The sequence below is a fragment of the Sander vitreus genome, chromosome 16, assembly GCF_031162955.1.
Source record: "Sander vitreus isolate 19-12246 chromosome 16, sanVit1, whole genome shotgun sequence".
Lineage (NCBI taxonomy): Eukaryota > Metazoa > Chordata > Actinopteri > Perciformes > Percidae > Sander > Sander vitreus.
Window position 1 is genome coordinate 4,193,493 of NC_135870.1, and position 14,552 is coordinate 4,208,044.

The following is a 14,552-nucleotide window of genomic DNA, read 5'->3' on the forward strand; positions in this document are numbered from 1 at the left end:
TAGTTTTGGTTGAAAGAAACACATAGTTTACCGATTTACATGTGAAAATACGTTGGCTCTATACACGCTAAAAGTATTGCTTTTTTTAAATGGAGTCTGGTGGGTTTAGCGCTAGCGACTTCAGAGCGGTTTCTGGTAAAATAGAAAGGTCTCAAAGAGGTTTTAAAGGTCTATCTCTCTATTGTTGTTGTTCCCATCAGTCACTTAGACACAAAAACATAGGAAAATAGGGTCCAGGTTGAAAAAAACCCTTTAACACAATATAAGAGAATATAAAAGGTGTTAGTGGCCGTTTTTTTGTTACTGGGTGAGCTACAGGTCGCCCCGAAAAGTTGTTTTCTTACCCAGACATTTCAAAATAATACATTTTAAAGCTGTAATTGCAATACCGTGAAAGCGTGATCTTTTTGTTAAAGGTTATCAAACCGTCAGAATCTCATACCGGCCCGTGCCTACATGGAAGAGTGCGTTACCTGACTGGACTTTGATATCCGACAGAGCTTTGAGACAGGCTCTTTTTCTCTCCTCTCCCTTTGGAACCGGCCTGGAAAATAAAGAGAAATCAGACTTTAAATGACACCAAAACATTCACTTGTTCGCTAATGATTTTGTAAAGTAATGGTGATGGATTTACTTAAGAATGGCGGACACGTTGGTGATCTTGTTGAAGAAGTCAAACTCTCTCTGGTAGAAGTCTTTGGCCGGACCCAACAGAGAACCGGTGATCTCCTCCACCATCTGCTCCAACAGCTCCCCGATGTCAGCTACACACATTAATGAGGCAGGAAGAAATGTGATCACATCAACTTCATTTGATTGAATTAGGCCTGAGAAGGGTTTTCCCATAAGGCAGACAATATAATTACACATTAAAAGGAAAATATATTACATCATTTTTAGTCTTGCATTGCCAGACCTTCCTCCACAGCGCTGCGGAGGAGGGTCTGGCCAGTCCACATAGCATACCGGGATGGGAGAAAAACATACTCTGGTTTATTGGCATTTCTTTAAACCAATCAAAACTTGTTTTGGTGGAACATGTGTACGTTCAAAAGTTGTTTTAGTCGTGCAACAGAAAAGTCAGATTGGACAGATAGTCTAGCTAGCTGTCTGGATTTACCCTGCAGAGATCTGAGGAGCAGTTAACCATAGTCCTCAGAAATCCACCGGAGGTTAGAACGCCAACACAAAGGAAGAGGAAGGGGACGGACATCCGGCCGAAATAAGGGACATGAACAATCCCGGAAATGAAACGTCGATATAGACTACATCATTTTACAGTAGCCAGAAAATATTTGAGTACAGACGAAAAAAGATATTCGTCATGTGTATGTTAATGAAGAAATGGAATGACTGAATAAATAGTTAACTCATGAAAATGCAATTTTAGATGTCAATGACAAGAAATAAAATGAGGCAAATGAGGACAGAGTTTGTAATGTACCACACATCAGCTGCATTAACCTGAGTGCTACTGAAGGAGGTTTCAGATGATTTAAAGTGCTCATATTATGCTGTTTGGCTTTTTCCCCTTTCCTTTATTGTGTTATATATCTTTTTTGTGCACATTATAGGTTTACAAAGTGAAAAAGCCCAAAGTCCACCCCAAAGGGACTTACCATCTCCAACAGAAAACACTGTTCACAAACTGCTCCAAACAGCTCTATTGTAGTCCAGCCTTTACTTCAGAGACAAACGTGGTCACTTTGGAACACACGTTATAATGCTCGCCTAGCTGCTAGCGTGGCACGTCATCATACTCTGCTTCTGACTGGCTAGTAGTCCTTACCTAGCTACTGAGCATGTGCGACTCCCAACAAAGATGTTACAGAAGTGAGAGGTCTCACTCTGTAGCTAAAACAGAGAGCTCAACACACAGGGTGAAAAGAGGAGCTGCAGCAATGTGCAGTACAACAAAAATATGGTGTTTTTTTAAATTCAAACCATGTAAACCTATTCTGATATAACCTCTAAATACATTTTTGAACCTGAAAATCAGCATAATATGAGCACTTTAAAAAATATAACATCCCTGTTATACATACGTCATTCTTTTAACTATAAATGTTTGATTTCGAGAGAAATTCAGGGTTCAGTGTCTTGCCCAAGGCCCCTTCGACATGGGACTGCAGGGCCAGGGATCGAACTGATTAATTTATAATCATATAATCTTTGCAGCTCTAATCAAGTTATATTACTGAAATAATGGAAGCTGGAACGGGTCTTTCTTAATAAGGTTTGGTTAGGTTTCAGTACGTATGCACACCAGGTTCCTACCAGTACTTTCTCAGGAAAAGGGAGCAGACAGTTTTGAACTCCTAGAAAATACTAAGATTTAAATTCCCGGTGCTCAAACTTATTTCCATCCTCATATCAGGGCCCTATGTGATCAATCTAATTAATACCACTGCTGCTCTCGCTCACAGTGGAACCATTGGAGTTGACTGTGATTTAGTGAGTCTCTACTCACGGTCTTTCTGGTGTCCCTCCTCGTCCATGAAGATGTTGGTCTTCATGTTCCAGATGAACTGGTGGGCGAGAAGCTGAGACTTCTGGGCCGCCCACAGGATGTACTCTCTCACATAACCCATCTGAGCAGGACAGGGTGGCAGCGTTTATCACTACCGCTTCATAAATGACGATTAACCCGTGTTGTCTTCCCGTCGACCATGCAACTTTGTGTTTTTCTGGGTCGAAATTTCAACATTTTGTTGTTCTTTTTCTACACTTTTCTCAAGGTTTTTGTCGATTTTATTCCAATTTGTTTGTCACTTTTTCCGATGTTTTGTTTCCACTTTTTTAACAAGTTTATGTCACCTTTGACGATGTTTTTGATGGTTTTTTTGTCAATTTTTCCATCAAAAAAATGTTTTTGTCGATTTTTTTCCTGCATCGTAGCTTTTTCCAACATTTGTCACTTTTTTCATAGTTCTGATATAGAAAGTTTTTGTAAACGGGTCAAATTTGACTCGAAGACAACAGGAGGGTTAAATCATTATCAAAAGTTGCTGATTCACTTCCGTTTAACTAAGCGTTAAAGCTCTTGTCGTTCGTGTTTACCTTGTCATAACGGAGAGCCTGAACAATCTGAGGAATGTAGAACAAGATGGCATCCTAAGAAGAGAAAAAACAAAAAATGTAATGTTAAGAGAGCTATGATTGGGCGCCCGGATAGCTCAGTTGGTAGAGCAAGGCCCCCATATATAGAGGTTAACTCCTCGACGCAGTGGGCCCGGGTTCGACTCCGACCTGCGGCCCTTTGCTGCATGTCATCCCCCCTCTCTCTCCCCTTTCATGTCTTCAGCTGTCCTGTCAAAATAAAGGCTTAAAAATGCCCCAAAAATAATCTTTTAAAAAAAGAAAAAAAGAGAGAGAGCTGTGATTACCTAGTGCACTATTATCAATATGTGTATACGTGTACATGTACTGTATGTCTATATCTATGAATATGTATATAAGTTACATATATTCTTTTATATTATTATTTTTTGTCTTTTCCTTCTCTCCTCATGTGTCAGGTAACAGCCATGTACAATTGTATTTTCATTTTCTCTTAAACCCCTTTGACTTTGCCTTTATTGATATGCCATCTCTCTATCTGACCTGTATTTTCCACATTTTGTACCACCTAAGCGGTTTCTGCACCATGTTTGAAAATAATAAAAACTAACTTGAATTACAAGAAAGCAGAGCTGCGATTTTCCCAAAAATCCCATGAGACTTACTGGAGGAAAGGAGCGCAGCACTTTAACCCCGTACTGAGCCGTGAGAGGATGAGGAGGGTACATGCTGCTGAAGTAGGACAGACCAGTGGGCGGGTCTGCTGGAGCCCAGCACAGGATGTGGCTCAGCTCAGGAGAGTCGGCGTCAATAGTGTGCCACGTCACCAGGAACTAGGGGGTACAAAATAGGGAAAGAAAATATAAAAAAATGTATTAGGAACTATATTCAAAATGTCCAAAGCTCTGAACCTGAATATTGCAATGCATAAATCGTTTTCAATAATTAACATCTATTATTGACCCACTCTGAGCAAACTATGGACAGTGGTGAAAGAAGGTCACTGGTAATGTATACTTTATGTATACTGGACAGTGTTTCCCCAATGGATTTTCCAGGGGGTGTTGGGACGTTACGGTTGCGCGACTTTGGCTACATTAAACGTGTAATGTATGAGGACCGTTAGCGGAGCGGATGCTGCCCCCCCCCCCCCAAAAAACAATGATAGGGGAAACACTGCTGGATTTACGATGTGTATGTGATCTTACCTTGACGGCCTCAGGAACATCACTGACAGCTCCGGGGTCCAGTCGCACCAACCTGGTCACTTCAGCAACAATGGCGTCATTCTTAAATCTGGAAACCAAAGTTAGAAATAAACATAAATTCTACAGTCTGGCTGTTATTTTCTCTGTAAAAGCTTTTTCTTCTTCTTCTTCTTCTCCCCCCCCCCCCCAACTTAAATCTTTATTGACATAAATAAATGAAAGAACAAAGTCACAAACACTAGCAAACAAAACAAAAGGAAATCTGCTTTGGGATTGCCTTCACATTTTACAACCTCGCGAGAGTAATGTTTCCGTTTGCTATTGTTTTAGTCCAGTGTCGTCCATTTTTCCCATTTCCGGTTGTGTTTCTTGTCGTCTCAGTTTGTGTGTCAGTCTTTCCATTAAAAATATTTCTTTCATAATTGTCAGCCATCAATTCTTCGCTGTTGGTGTTTCCTTACCCCCGTTCCTAGCGCAATCACGGAAGGCTTGTGTCATGTGGACGTGCCTATTATTATATATGCGTTGGTCATTTTTGTCTGCTTGACAATTCCATTTTACAGCAATACATTTTAAGTGAGCAAACAGAGAAATGTATCTTTTTAGATAAAACAGATGTTGACAACGTTTCCTTTTGGGGACATCATTTGAAATTGGGAAAAATTTGAAGTTGGAAAAAAGGTAATAAATTGCAAAATATTGCATAATATTGCAATATGTCGTATCGTGACATAAGTATCGTGACGATATTGTATTTGTTTGGCAGTTGAGTTCAAATATCAACAATCTTTGCGCAGCATCGCTTACTGCACCTTTAAGAAGTATTTGGGAAATGTATTACACAAACAGAGTGAGAGAGAGAGTGATAACCTGGTTGGTAACTGCATAGCCAGGTAGGGTGCGATACCCCAGGCCAGGTTGACGTTGTCCTTCCACTGTTTCTCTGTCAGACTGATGTATTTGGACCTCCAGTTGGCGATGCTGGTCTCCACCGACTGCTCCGTGGCGATGGCCAGTTCCTGAGTGGAGAGGGGGTTGTACCACGTCGTCAAGCGCTCGATCTCACTGGCCTGGAGAGACAAGAGAGGACACGGAGGGAAAGAGGAGAGCATGAAGATAAAGAGCTGTAGGTTTAAAACCAGAAAAGATAAAAAGGAAAGACAGCAAACCCTCAACATTTACACACTGGATCAAAGATGCCCTTTATTTTCTCAAACTTGAAAGAATGAGATACTCTTTGAAAGGATCAGCAAATAAGTACAATAATATATGGGGACCTTTCTTAGATTATGTTAGGGAACAAATCACATTGCCTGACTCCCAGTAGAATGAGCAGAGACATGCTTTATATTTTATTTATTTATTTTTCATTTGTGGATATGTATGTTAGTTCCGTAATGTATAGGCAGTAGTGTTAACCATACTGCAGTGATGGTCCTGTAGACAGTGGTCACTCCCTTCCCTTCGCCTTTGTGTGTGTTTTTTTTATATATATATATATATATATATATATATATATATATATATATATATATATTTGTATTTTTTATTATAATTATCCTTTTTTTTCTTCTTTTTTTTTTAATTGTATCAGTGTTTGTTAGTGGTGTCAATATGTTCAATGTAAGAATGTCTCCTTGAAATGAACAACCTGTCATGTCCTTGTTGAACTGCAATAAGAATGATAATAAAGAAAAAAGAAAAGAAAAAAAACAAACAAAAAATGACAATTCATTATCTTAGCCCTCACCAGCAAAGCCAGCAACAGAGTCCTGCGTTTCATGTAGTATTTGTGGAGCTGCGTCCCTCTGTTGCTCTTCTTGGACAATCCTAGGACGTAAAGAAGAGACAGTCAAACCATGTGTCAGTTTAGGTTTTTAAGCGTTTCTCCATCTGTGTTCTTGTGTGCATTTGTGTTCTCAAAGAATTGGGAAATATCACTGTTTACAGCCCAGGAACTGTCTGAATCTGGCCGAGCGGGAGTGTTCTTACTCTTGTGCGTTTTATCAAAGATATTTTGGGAGATGACTTGTGTCACCTTGGGGTAGAAAAGTGCCCCAGTATGCATTTCACATCAACCACTTTTTGTGTGCTGAAGCACAGAAGGGACGGAACGGGATGAGGAGGAGGGAGGAGCGAGCTAGTCTTCGTTTTGTTTGAAAATACTTTGAACGTCAACAAGAAGTAATGTCACCCAACATCGCTTAGAGCACCTTTAATTAAAAAAAAACTCTTCCCTTCCCCCCTCAACCCAGTCACAAAAGAACAGAACAAAAACAGAATTAACACATTTTACTGTATGTACTCAACATATTTGCTTCAATAGTTTATTATTATTTATTTTTTAAATAATGTTTGTTTGAGATTTTTTTGGTTTCCCTTTTAACATTGTTCCACACACTGATTCCTTCCACTGTGACATGCTGACTGTAAGCAGTACCTGATTTCTTGGATGTGGTGGACATGCCACTAGACAGCGGGTAGGTGTTGATCCATCCCTGGCTGCTCTGCTGGGAGCGAGCGCTGGAGTCCATGTTGCTCCTGAGGTCGGCGGCGTTCATCACTGACAGACTGTTCAGGGACGGGTCCTGATTATCTGTTCACATAACAAAAAGATTTAGCGTGACCAAGACACGAGCAGAAACAAACTCATACAGGAAATCCTGAACAAGAGAAAGCACAGGTGTCTTGTTATGATGTATAAACAGCGAAAAACATCCACAATATGATCGATGGTGAGGGAGATTTGGAAGAGCGAATGAGCTGCATGAGTCAGTCCTCTGCTTGTTGTGATGGTCATGCATTTTGAAAGCAGGGAAAACCAGCGGCATTTACATGGAGGTAGAGTTTGCACTTGAACCACCGATACTGGGTCAGATATTATTTTGTCTTGTTAATGCACAGAGGGGCTGAAGGTAGATTAATCTGATCCAGGATCAGCGGTTAGAGGACTCGTCTACCTGAAGCGCTTCGATGTGTATGAGAATGTCTTTTCTCGGGGTCGTCGAGAATGAAGAGGAGAAGATTTTCTGGGTTGGAACAAGTTTTTTAACTTGTAGTTTCTTCTTTTGATACCACGTTGACCAATCGAGGAGAGAGGCAGACGGGTGGGGCTGACATGATGAATAATCATGCATCTTAACGCAGCAGACAAATTTGCGCTTTTCCTCACAGCTGCTTAACATTAAGGATAGAACAAAAGAGATTGATTGCAAAAGTATAAGGAGTAAGATAAAAGTAGGAGCAAGAGTGATCAAATAAAGAGGATAAAAAAAAAAGCCATAAAAAAAACATAAAAAGACTGGGTTTGTAACATAGATCGATACCAGGATCTATCTGCAGCAACGTGAGGACAAACAGCGTCAAATTTGACACGCGTAATAGCATGCCCCTGCTGCAGTGCAGTCCGAGCTCCACCGCTTTAGGCTTACTTAAGATAGAAAGAGGAGAAGTGCTGGACACGATAAGCGATCCAAATATCCCGGCAGAGAGCGTGCTCGGGGCTGGGATAGTACCAAGCTCACCAGGTGGGACCAAGTGGCACGCTGCCAAGTATTTCTTGTCGGACAGGATGCTGGCGTAGAAACGGATTACGATGCTGATGTCCTCGCGGAGTTGCTTGTCACCTTGGGTGGGGAACTTTGGAGCGATGCTGGAGAGATGGACAGTAAAGAGTTAGAGCATCAATAGTTGGGTTTTATTTAGTTTTTTTATTATGTGTTTACAGTGGCGATTTTAGACCCTTTTTTAGGGGGGGGGGGCTCAAGCCTCCTAAATTTCATCTCAGCCCCCCTAAAAATTATAATAATAAAAATCTATTTTAGTGCTTCAAGTTAGTGTTTGCAAACTTGTCTGTTAGTGACAGAGGACAAACAATGACAGGTTCAAAGAAACAGGTTTAATATCCTGTGTCGCTGTCGCCAATGCTATGCATTTTTTATTTATTTATTATTGTCATTATCAATTCATTTGATTCTGGTAGTCCATAAAGGGACTGTATTAGTTTTTATACTGTTATAATAATAAATATTAGTAATAGTCATTGTTATCCAGTGAAATTACTGATTTAGCCTGGTGTTTATGGTGTTTTTACTAAACCATTCTCTTTGAGGTTGTATTTAGGCACAGAGGTGCTTTGAGTTAAATGCTAATGTCGGCGTGCTAACATGCTCCCAATGACAATGCTAACGTGTTGATGTTAAGCGGTTTGTATGTTCTTAGTTTAGCGTGGTAGCGTGCTAATATTTGTTAGTCAGCACTTATACTACTTTCTATCGTTTGTTCCTTTGGTTTGTTTGGGAAAAAAAAAAAACTAGCAACAGGCCCTGGGATATTTTTTTCTCACTTTTGTCTGATATTATATAGACGAAATTATTGTAATCGAAAAAACATTACACAAATTGATTGTCGAGTCCTAAACCCAACCCAACCCTGCATGAAAATGTTTGTTGTACCCTTAGATTTGCGTGTGTGTGTGTGTGTGTGTGTGTGTGTGTGTGTGTGTGTGTGTGTATGTATGTACCTGAAGTAATCAAATGCTGTGGAGTAGATTTTCTCTCTGAGCACATTTCTAACAGTTGAATTTGTGAGGACGTCAGAGTGGAGCAGAGACAGACCCAGAGTCAGCAGCCTGAAGCACAGAGAAACACATAAAACACATCTGCATCGCAAAATTCTACACTTCTTTTTCATTTCCTTAAAAACCAAGCTGATTGTGAAGACCCCTAAAAGGGTAAACCGACATTAAATGACAGGTAAGTAAGCATAGGGATCATAAAACATACCATACATTATCTTTAAGTCGTCTGTGTGTGTGTTTGTGTGTGTGTGTGTGTGTGTACCTGAAACGAGGTCCAATGGCAGCGACGTGTCGGTTGAGGCTACTCTTAGCCCCCCCGACGTTGAGAGACATCGATCGTTGAAGCAAACTGCCGAAGATCTCCACCTGATCTGCGCTGGAATACTTTGCAATCTCAAACCTCTGGACTAGAAACTGGAGGGGGAAAAGGCAGACACGTGAGGCGATAATGGAAATGGAGAAGACTGAGTACGTTTACATGCACACTAATATTCAGAATATGACGATATTCTGAATTAGATACAGGTCATGTAAACAGCATATTCCGTTTGGATATAGAATAAGGCCTTAATCCGAATTTAGCATTTTCGAATTGAAGACGCGGGATATTCCGGTATTATTCTGTATACAGCGCATTCCGAATGTGTCTCAATCAGGGTTTTTACTGCAGTTTGTGACAGTTTACGGCCTCTTGCCTGTTTACGGCTTACGGTCAGCTCTGTGCGTTGCTATGGTTGTTGGACACAAACCAACCAGCCGACAGTTTGCAGGGCTGCGGCAAGGATGCATGCCTAAAATGGTCGTAAGGAGAAACACAGCTACTTTTTAACATGACGAAAGACTTGGATATCAACTGGATTTTGGAACGGCGACCTTTTCAAGAAGGCGGTTGAAGGAATGAAAAAGAGGGAGGTGTGTTCGCACAGTCCAACAAGTCCACCAGCGGTAGAGGTCTTTAAAAAAAAATCTTTTTTTGCACAGCTGCATGTAAACGGGAATATAACAGCGGAATATTCTCTTTCATTAGCCGTGTAAACAGCTAAGTCGGAATATTGTCTTTTTCGAAATAAGGGCTAAAACTGGAATATTATGTGCATGTAAACGTAGTCATTCATAAGAGCAAGTAGTTTCCTCTGACCTCGATCCATATTTGGTGCGGGATAACATCTGGAGGGCAGGGGACAGGCTGACTTTCCTCTGATGCAGCCAGAGGATCAGCCTCCACCTGAGCGTCTGAGAACAAACCCATCTTAAGCTCCACGGTCATCTGCCACGCTCCCGCCATCTCTCGCATAAACTAGGTAGCCAAGAGAGGAGATTTATAGTATAGATACAATGCAAATGCACTGACAATGCAAGGAATCCAAAACTAAAATGATAAACCCATCTATGTTACCGGTACTTCCACTCCAACACGAGCTGCCAGCAGCCACTCCCAGCAAGCGATAGCTGTTTCCATGCCGTGCGCTGTAAACATCTTGAGAGGAGACCAGCAGAGGTGGTGCAGGAGCTGAGGGTCGCAGTCTGATAACCAGTCAAGAGAAAAAACAACGGCAATCAAACAACAAATCAAGAGCACTGCATTTGGTAGCCAGGGCTTTAAATTAAAGTGCTCATATTATGCTCATTTTCAGGTTCATAATTGTATTTAGAGGTTATATCAGAATAGGTTTACATGGTTTAATTTTCAAAAAGCACCATATTTTTGTTGTACTCCACATTGCTGCAGCTCCTCTTTTCACCCTGTGTGTTGAGCTCTCTGTTTTAGCTACAGAGTGAGACAGCTCACTTCTGTTCCATCTTTGTTGGGAGTCGCACATGCTCAGTAGCTAGGTAAGGACTACTAGCCAGTCAGAAGCAGAGTATGAGGGCGTGCCCTGACAGTACCTAGGTAAGGACTACTAGCCAGTCAGAAGCAGAGTATGAGGGCGTGCCCTGACAGTAACTAGGTAAGGACTACTAGCCAGTCAGAAGCAGAGTATGAGGGCGTGCCATGCTAGCAGCTAGGCGAGCATTATAACGTGTGTTCCAAAGTGACCACGTTTGTCTCTGAAGTAAAGGCTGGACTACAATAGAGCTGTTTGGAGCAGTTTGTGAACAGTGTTTTCTGTTGGAGATGGTAAGTCCCTTTGGGGGTGGACTTTGGGCTTTTTCACTTTGTAAACCTATAACATGCACAAAAAAGACATATGACACAATAAAGGAAAGGGAAAAAGCCAAACAGCATAATATGAGCACTTTAACTTTTTTTCCTTGTTTTCTTCTTTTCCCTTCCTGTCTCATCTTCATTGTCCACTGTGTCTGCAGCCTTCCTCTTTTGCTCTTCTGGTTTCTTAACTCCTGAAAAATATCTCCACATATTTTGTTCTTTATTTTTTTCCTAACTAACGTTACTACTTCATTTTAGCTCATCTGGTTTGTTTTGCGCCGTTCCGTTTGTTTGTTTTGTTCTTTCTAGGGATCGACCGATACTGTTTTTTTTGTCAGACTCAGTGGTGAGAGAAACCGAAGCAGAGGGACAGACACAGAGCTGTAGCCGAGCCAAAGTAGAACACTTTTAATTCATTAACTTTATCGGTTATAAGGCAAATGAAACGTCGATACAGATTATCCACAAACTGTCAACAAAACGGCCCGATGATCAGCCAGGGCTGATAATCGGTCTATCCCCTATTTTTTTCTGTTTCAGCGTAGGCTCATAATCAATACCACACACGTCAGCCATTGGTTGTATGACACGTCACGACATAGTGTTCATGGGGAATGTAGGATTAGTACTACAAGCAGTGTTGCCAGATAAAGATTACGTTTCCAAGCCAAACGCACACAAAACCGCCCAAATTTCTTGGCGGAAAACAGACTAATCTGGCAACGACTTGTCACATCGTTTCTACAGCCTGCCGATTCAAACAGACACAGGGCCAGATGTACTAACGCTTTCTGCGGGTTGGCCATGGCGCTGATAACGCTACATTCGCAAATGTACGTACAGCTGGCCCACAGTGTTGTTTGCTTCATTCATCACCAGCCAAAAGCCAAAGTTCATTTTTACATTTGGCGGGTGTGAATTTAAAGTCCTGTTGGTAGCACAGAAAAGCACAGAGAAAGAGTGAAACCTTTGGAGCTGATGAGCAATGCGGCCAGTTTGAACATGGACTCGGTGAAAGCTTCCGGCTGCGTAGAGTCTAAAGCCTCCCCCATCTCCTTGACCATCATCCGGCTCAGATCGCAATGTCCTCGAACTGCCTGAGTGAAGTGGATCATACCCGATACCTACAGACAAGAAAAGATGTGAGCAGCAGAAGCACACGTATTATCTAGTAAGCAGAGTTTCAGTTCAGTTCAGAGAGCTTTAATGTCCCTCAAGGGGACATTTGATCTGCAGTTGGCGACACAAAAAAACAACAAAACTATTTAACCCTCCTTTGGGTTTCTTTCAACAAATTGTCCAAAAAGAATAACGTGGATGGTTCCATACAACGTGCTTTAGTGTAAAATAAATGATCAGTTCAATACTTTCAATTAATTTGGGTATTTTATAGCATTTGAAAAAAAAGAAGGTTGAAAAAAAGTGACAAAAATGCTTCAAAAACGTTGGAAAAAAACAAGAAAAACTTTTTTTTTTAAATCGACAGAGACATCAGAAAAAATGACAAACTTGATAAAAAAAAAAAAAAAAAAAAAGAAGAAGAAATCGACAGACATCGCAAAAAACCCTGGGAAAAAAAAGCTTCAAAACGTAAAAAAAAGCCACAAAAGTGTTGAAAAAGAGGACCAAAACCATCTTGACCCAGAATGACAAAAAGCTGCGTAGTCGACGGGAAGACAACACGAGGGTTAAAAAAAGACATAAAACATCGTAGCATCACGTATGCCCACAGGATCGGGCTGCATCGCGTTCCGTGTGTGCTACGACTGCATTTCCCATCCAAAAGGGTTTCACTGTGCACCGGGACAGTTTTTATCAACTAAGCAACCAGATTTCTAATGTAAAAGTGTTATTTTGCTGACATTTTTTACAAGCATATAGAATCCAAGTTGCAGCTCATTTTGATAACAGGTGCTTTGCGGCTGAACTAGAAAAATGATAATTAAATGAGGACAACTAATTTGTGAATGTGTACAGTAGAGGTAATAACAGAGAGCAGAGCAGATAGCCATAACAGTTGGTATGATTTGGTGGGACTACCTCTCCAGCGAATCTGTTCCTGAGGTTGAGGGAAGCCATGAAGTTGGAGTAGTCCTTCTTCACACAGGTTGGCCTCTCAGACAGCTGAGTGGACTACAGGAGAAAACATATGAATTACTACTTCATAAAGCCTTTTTCAGACATGGAATGCAAACAATGCTGTCTTCATCTATCTGTTATGGTGATGTTCTTTTGTCTTTTAGAGGTATTGTGTATATAAATGTTCCTTATGGCTTTATTGAAACCACAATGTTAGTGTGATGTTTAGAAGCTGATGTGCAACAGGGAGCACTGTCACCACTGTTCTCTGGTAGTGAGATGGAAAGGATTGATATAAGCGTGTTCTTTGTTCATCAGGGATGTCTTTTTTAATTATTTAGCAATTTGAGGCTTTCCTCGTGACCATTGTGAGCACAGGGGACGCTGGCCTCTGCTCCTATCCTTTCAAATAAATCTACTAAATGGCCTCATGAAGTCGAAATTCAGCTGTCTATTTTATGAAATCGTGCAGTGCACAAGCACAGAATGACAAGATGTTAAAGTATGACTCCAATTTTGCTAATGTCTTAGCCTGATGTCGTCATACTCAGATTCTAGTCAGAATATGAGTCTGATACAGCTCCAATGGGCTGTGATTATGGGGCGTGTTTCAACCGAATCAGGACAGAAAATGCCTCAAACATAGTTGCTCCACAACGGATCAAGTCCAGACCGAACTTCCCGACCTCAAATGTTGTGGGCGGGGCTAAGCTCGGCTGGCATCCAGGCTACTAATTTCTGTATGTAAACCGTTCTTCTGAATATTTTCATCAACACAGTTGGAACTTCTGGAAGGGTTGCATATCTTCATTTTGCAGCATTTATAAGCATTAAGCATATGAAAAGTCAGTTTGTGAAGTACCCCCAGTGTGGTGCTCTGTCTGTTGTAACCAGCGAAGTGCAGGATGCTTTCTGTGGCCATGGCCAGGCCAGTGTGCTGGGAGAGACCCGACACCCAGTTCTGATGTTTGTTCAGATACTCCTGAAAAAAGACAACATTAAGATCGGTGGTTAAAAACCACGTTTAAGTCCACCATGTAAACTTTATTTATTATTTGTGGAGGTTTTGGTATTTTATAGGACTTAAAAGGCAGGGTTGGTAATGTTGAAACGCTAGCAAGATTTCTCCGTCTTACCCCTCCCCCCTGCCCTCATGGCTCCAACCCACACACACAGACGTGCACGAGCACCGCCGCGTCGCTGCTTCACAGCAGAGCGGAGAAAGGACCGCCGTTTTACTCATCAACTGTGGCATTGGCAACTTTGTTGAGTTTTCTCCTCCCTTCTCCAGGAGACGACGTGCACCGAGCTCAGGCTCGTACATGGGAGGGGTAGAGTACGTGCAGAGGGCAAGGAGGCATTTCATCGGTTCTTTCCAAGCGAGGCAGTGATTGGTGGCCGTTTTTTTTTTTTTTTTTTACAGGATTACAGCAGCTACGGATGACGGATCTTTTTTTGCTCCTTTTTCAGAGCCCAT

At 41.4% G+C, this 14,552-nt stretch overlaps 1 protein-coding gene across 3 annotated transcripts in view; it reads right to left on the minus strand.

Moving 5' to 3' along the window:
• Positions 1-14,552, minus strand: part of pi4kaa (phosphatidylinositol 4-kinase, catalytic, alpha a) — a 49,562-nt gene that overhangs the window by 11,553 nt on the left and 23,457 nt on the right. For 2 of the 3 annotated variants that reach the window (XR_013503187.1, XM_078270945.1), the window contains exons 29-45: positions 13,938-14,057; positions 13,037-13,129; positions 11,964-12,120; positions 10,244-10,371; positions 9,986-10,144; positions 9,110-9,261; positions 8,791-8,898; positions 7,700-7,920; positions 6,709-6,864; positions 6,019-6,098; positions 5,139-5,338; positions 4,269-4,356; positions 3,726-3,893; positions 3,061-3,114; positions 2,471-2,591; positions 635-764; positions 474-544 (exon numbers count right to left, since the gene is read on the minus strand). Coding sequence is in view for 2 of the 3 variants with exons in the window: in XM_078270945.1 (XP_078127071.1) it covers positions 474-544; positions 635-764; positions 2,471-2,591; positions 3,061-3,114; positions 3,726-3,893; positions 4,269-4,356; positions 5,139-5,338; positions 6,019-6,098; positions 6,709-6,864; positions 7,700-7,920; positions 8,791-8,898; positions 9,110-9,261; positions 9,986-10,144; positions 10,244-10,371; positions 11,964-12,120; positions 13,037-13,129; positions 13,938-14,057 (2,206 nt within the window). In the remaining variant the exon portion in view is untranslated. The remainder of the gene's footprint in view (positions 1-473; positions 545-634; positions 765-2,470; positions 2,592-3,060; positions 3,115-3,725; positions 3,894-4,268; positions 4,357-5,138; positions 5,339-6,018; positions 6,099-6,708; positions 6,865-7,699; positions 7,921-8,790; positions 8,899-9,109; positions 9,262-9,985; positions 10,145-10,243; positions 10,372-11,963; positions 12,121-13,036; positions 13,130-13,937; positions 14,058-14,552) is intronic. The other variant, XM_078270946.1, reaches the window with a different exon arrangement.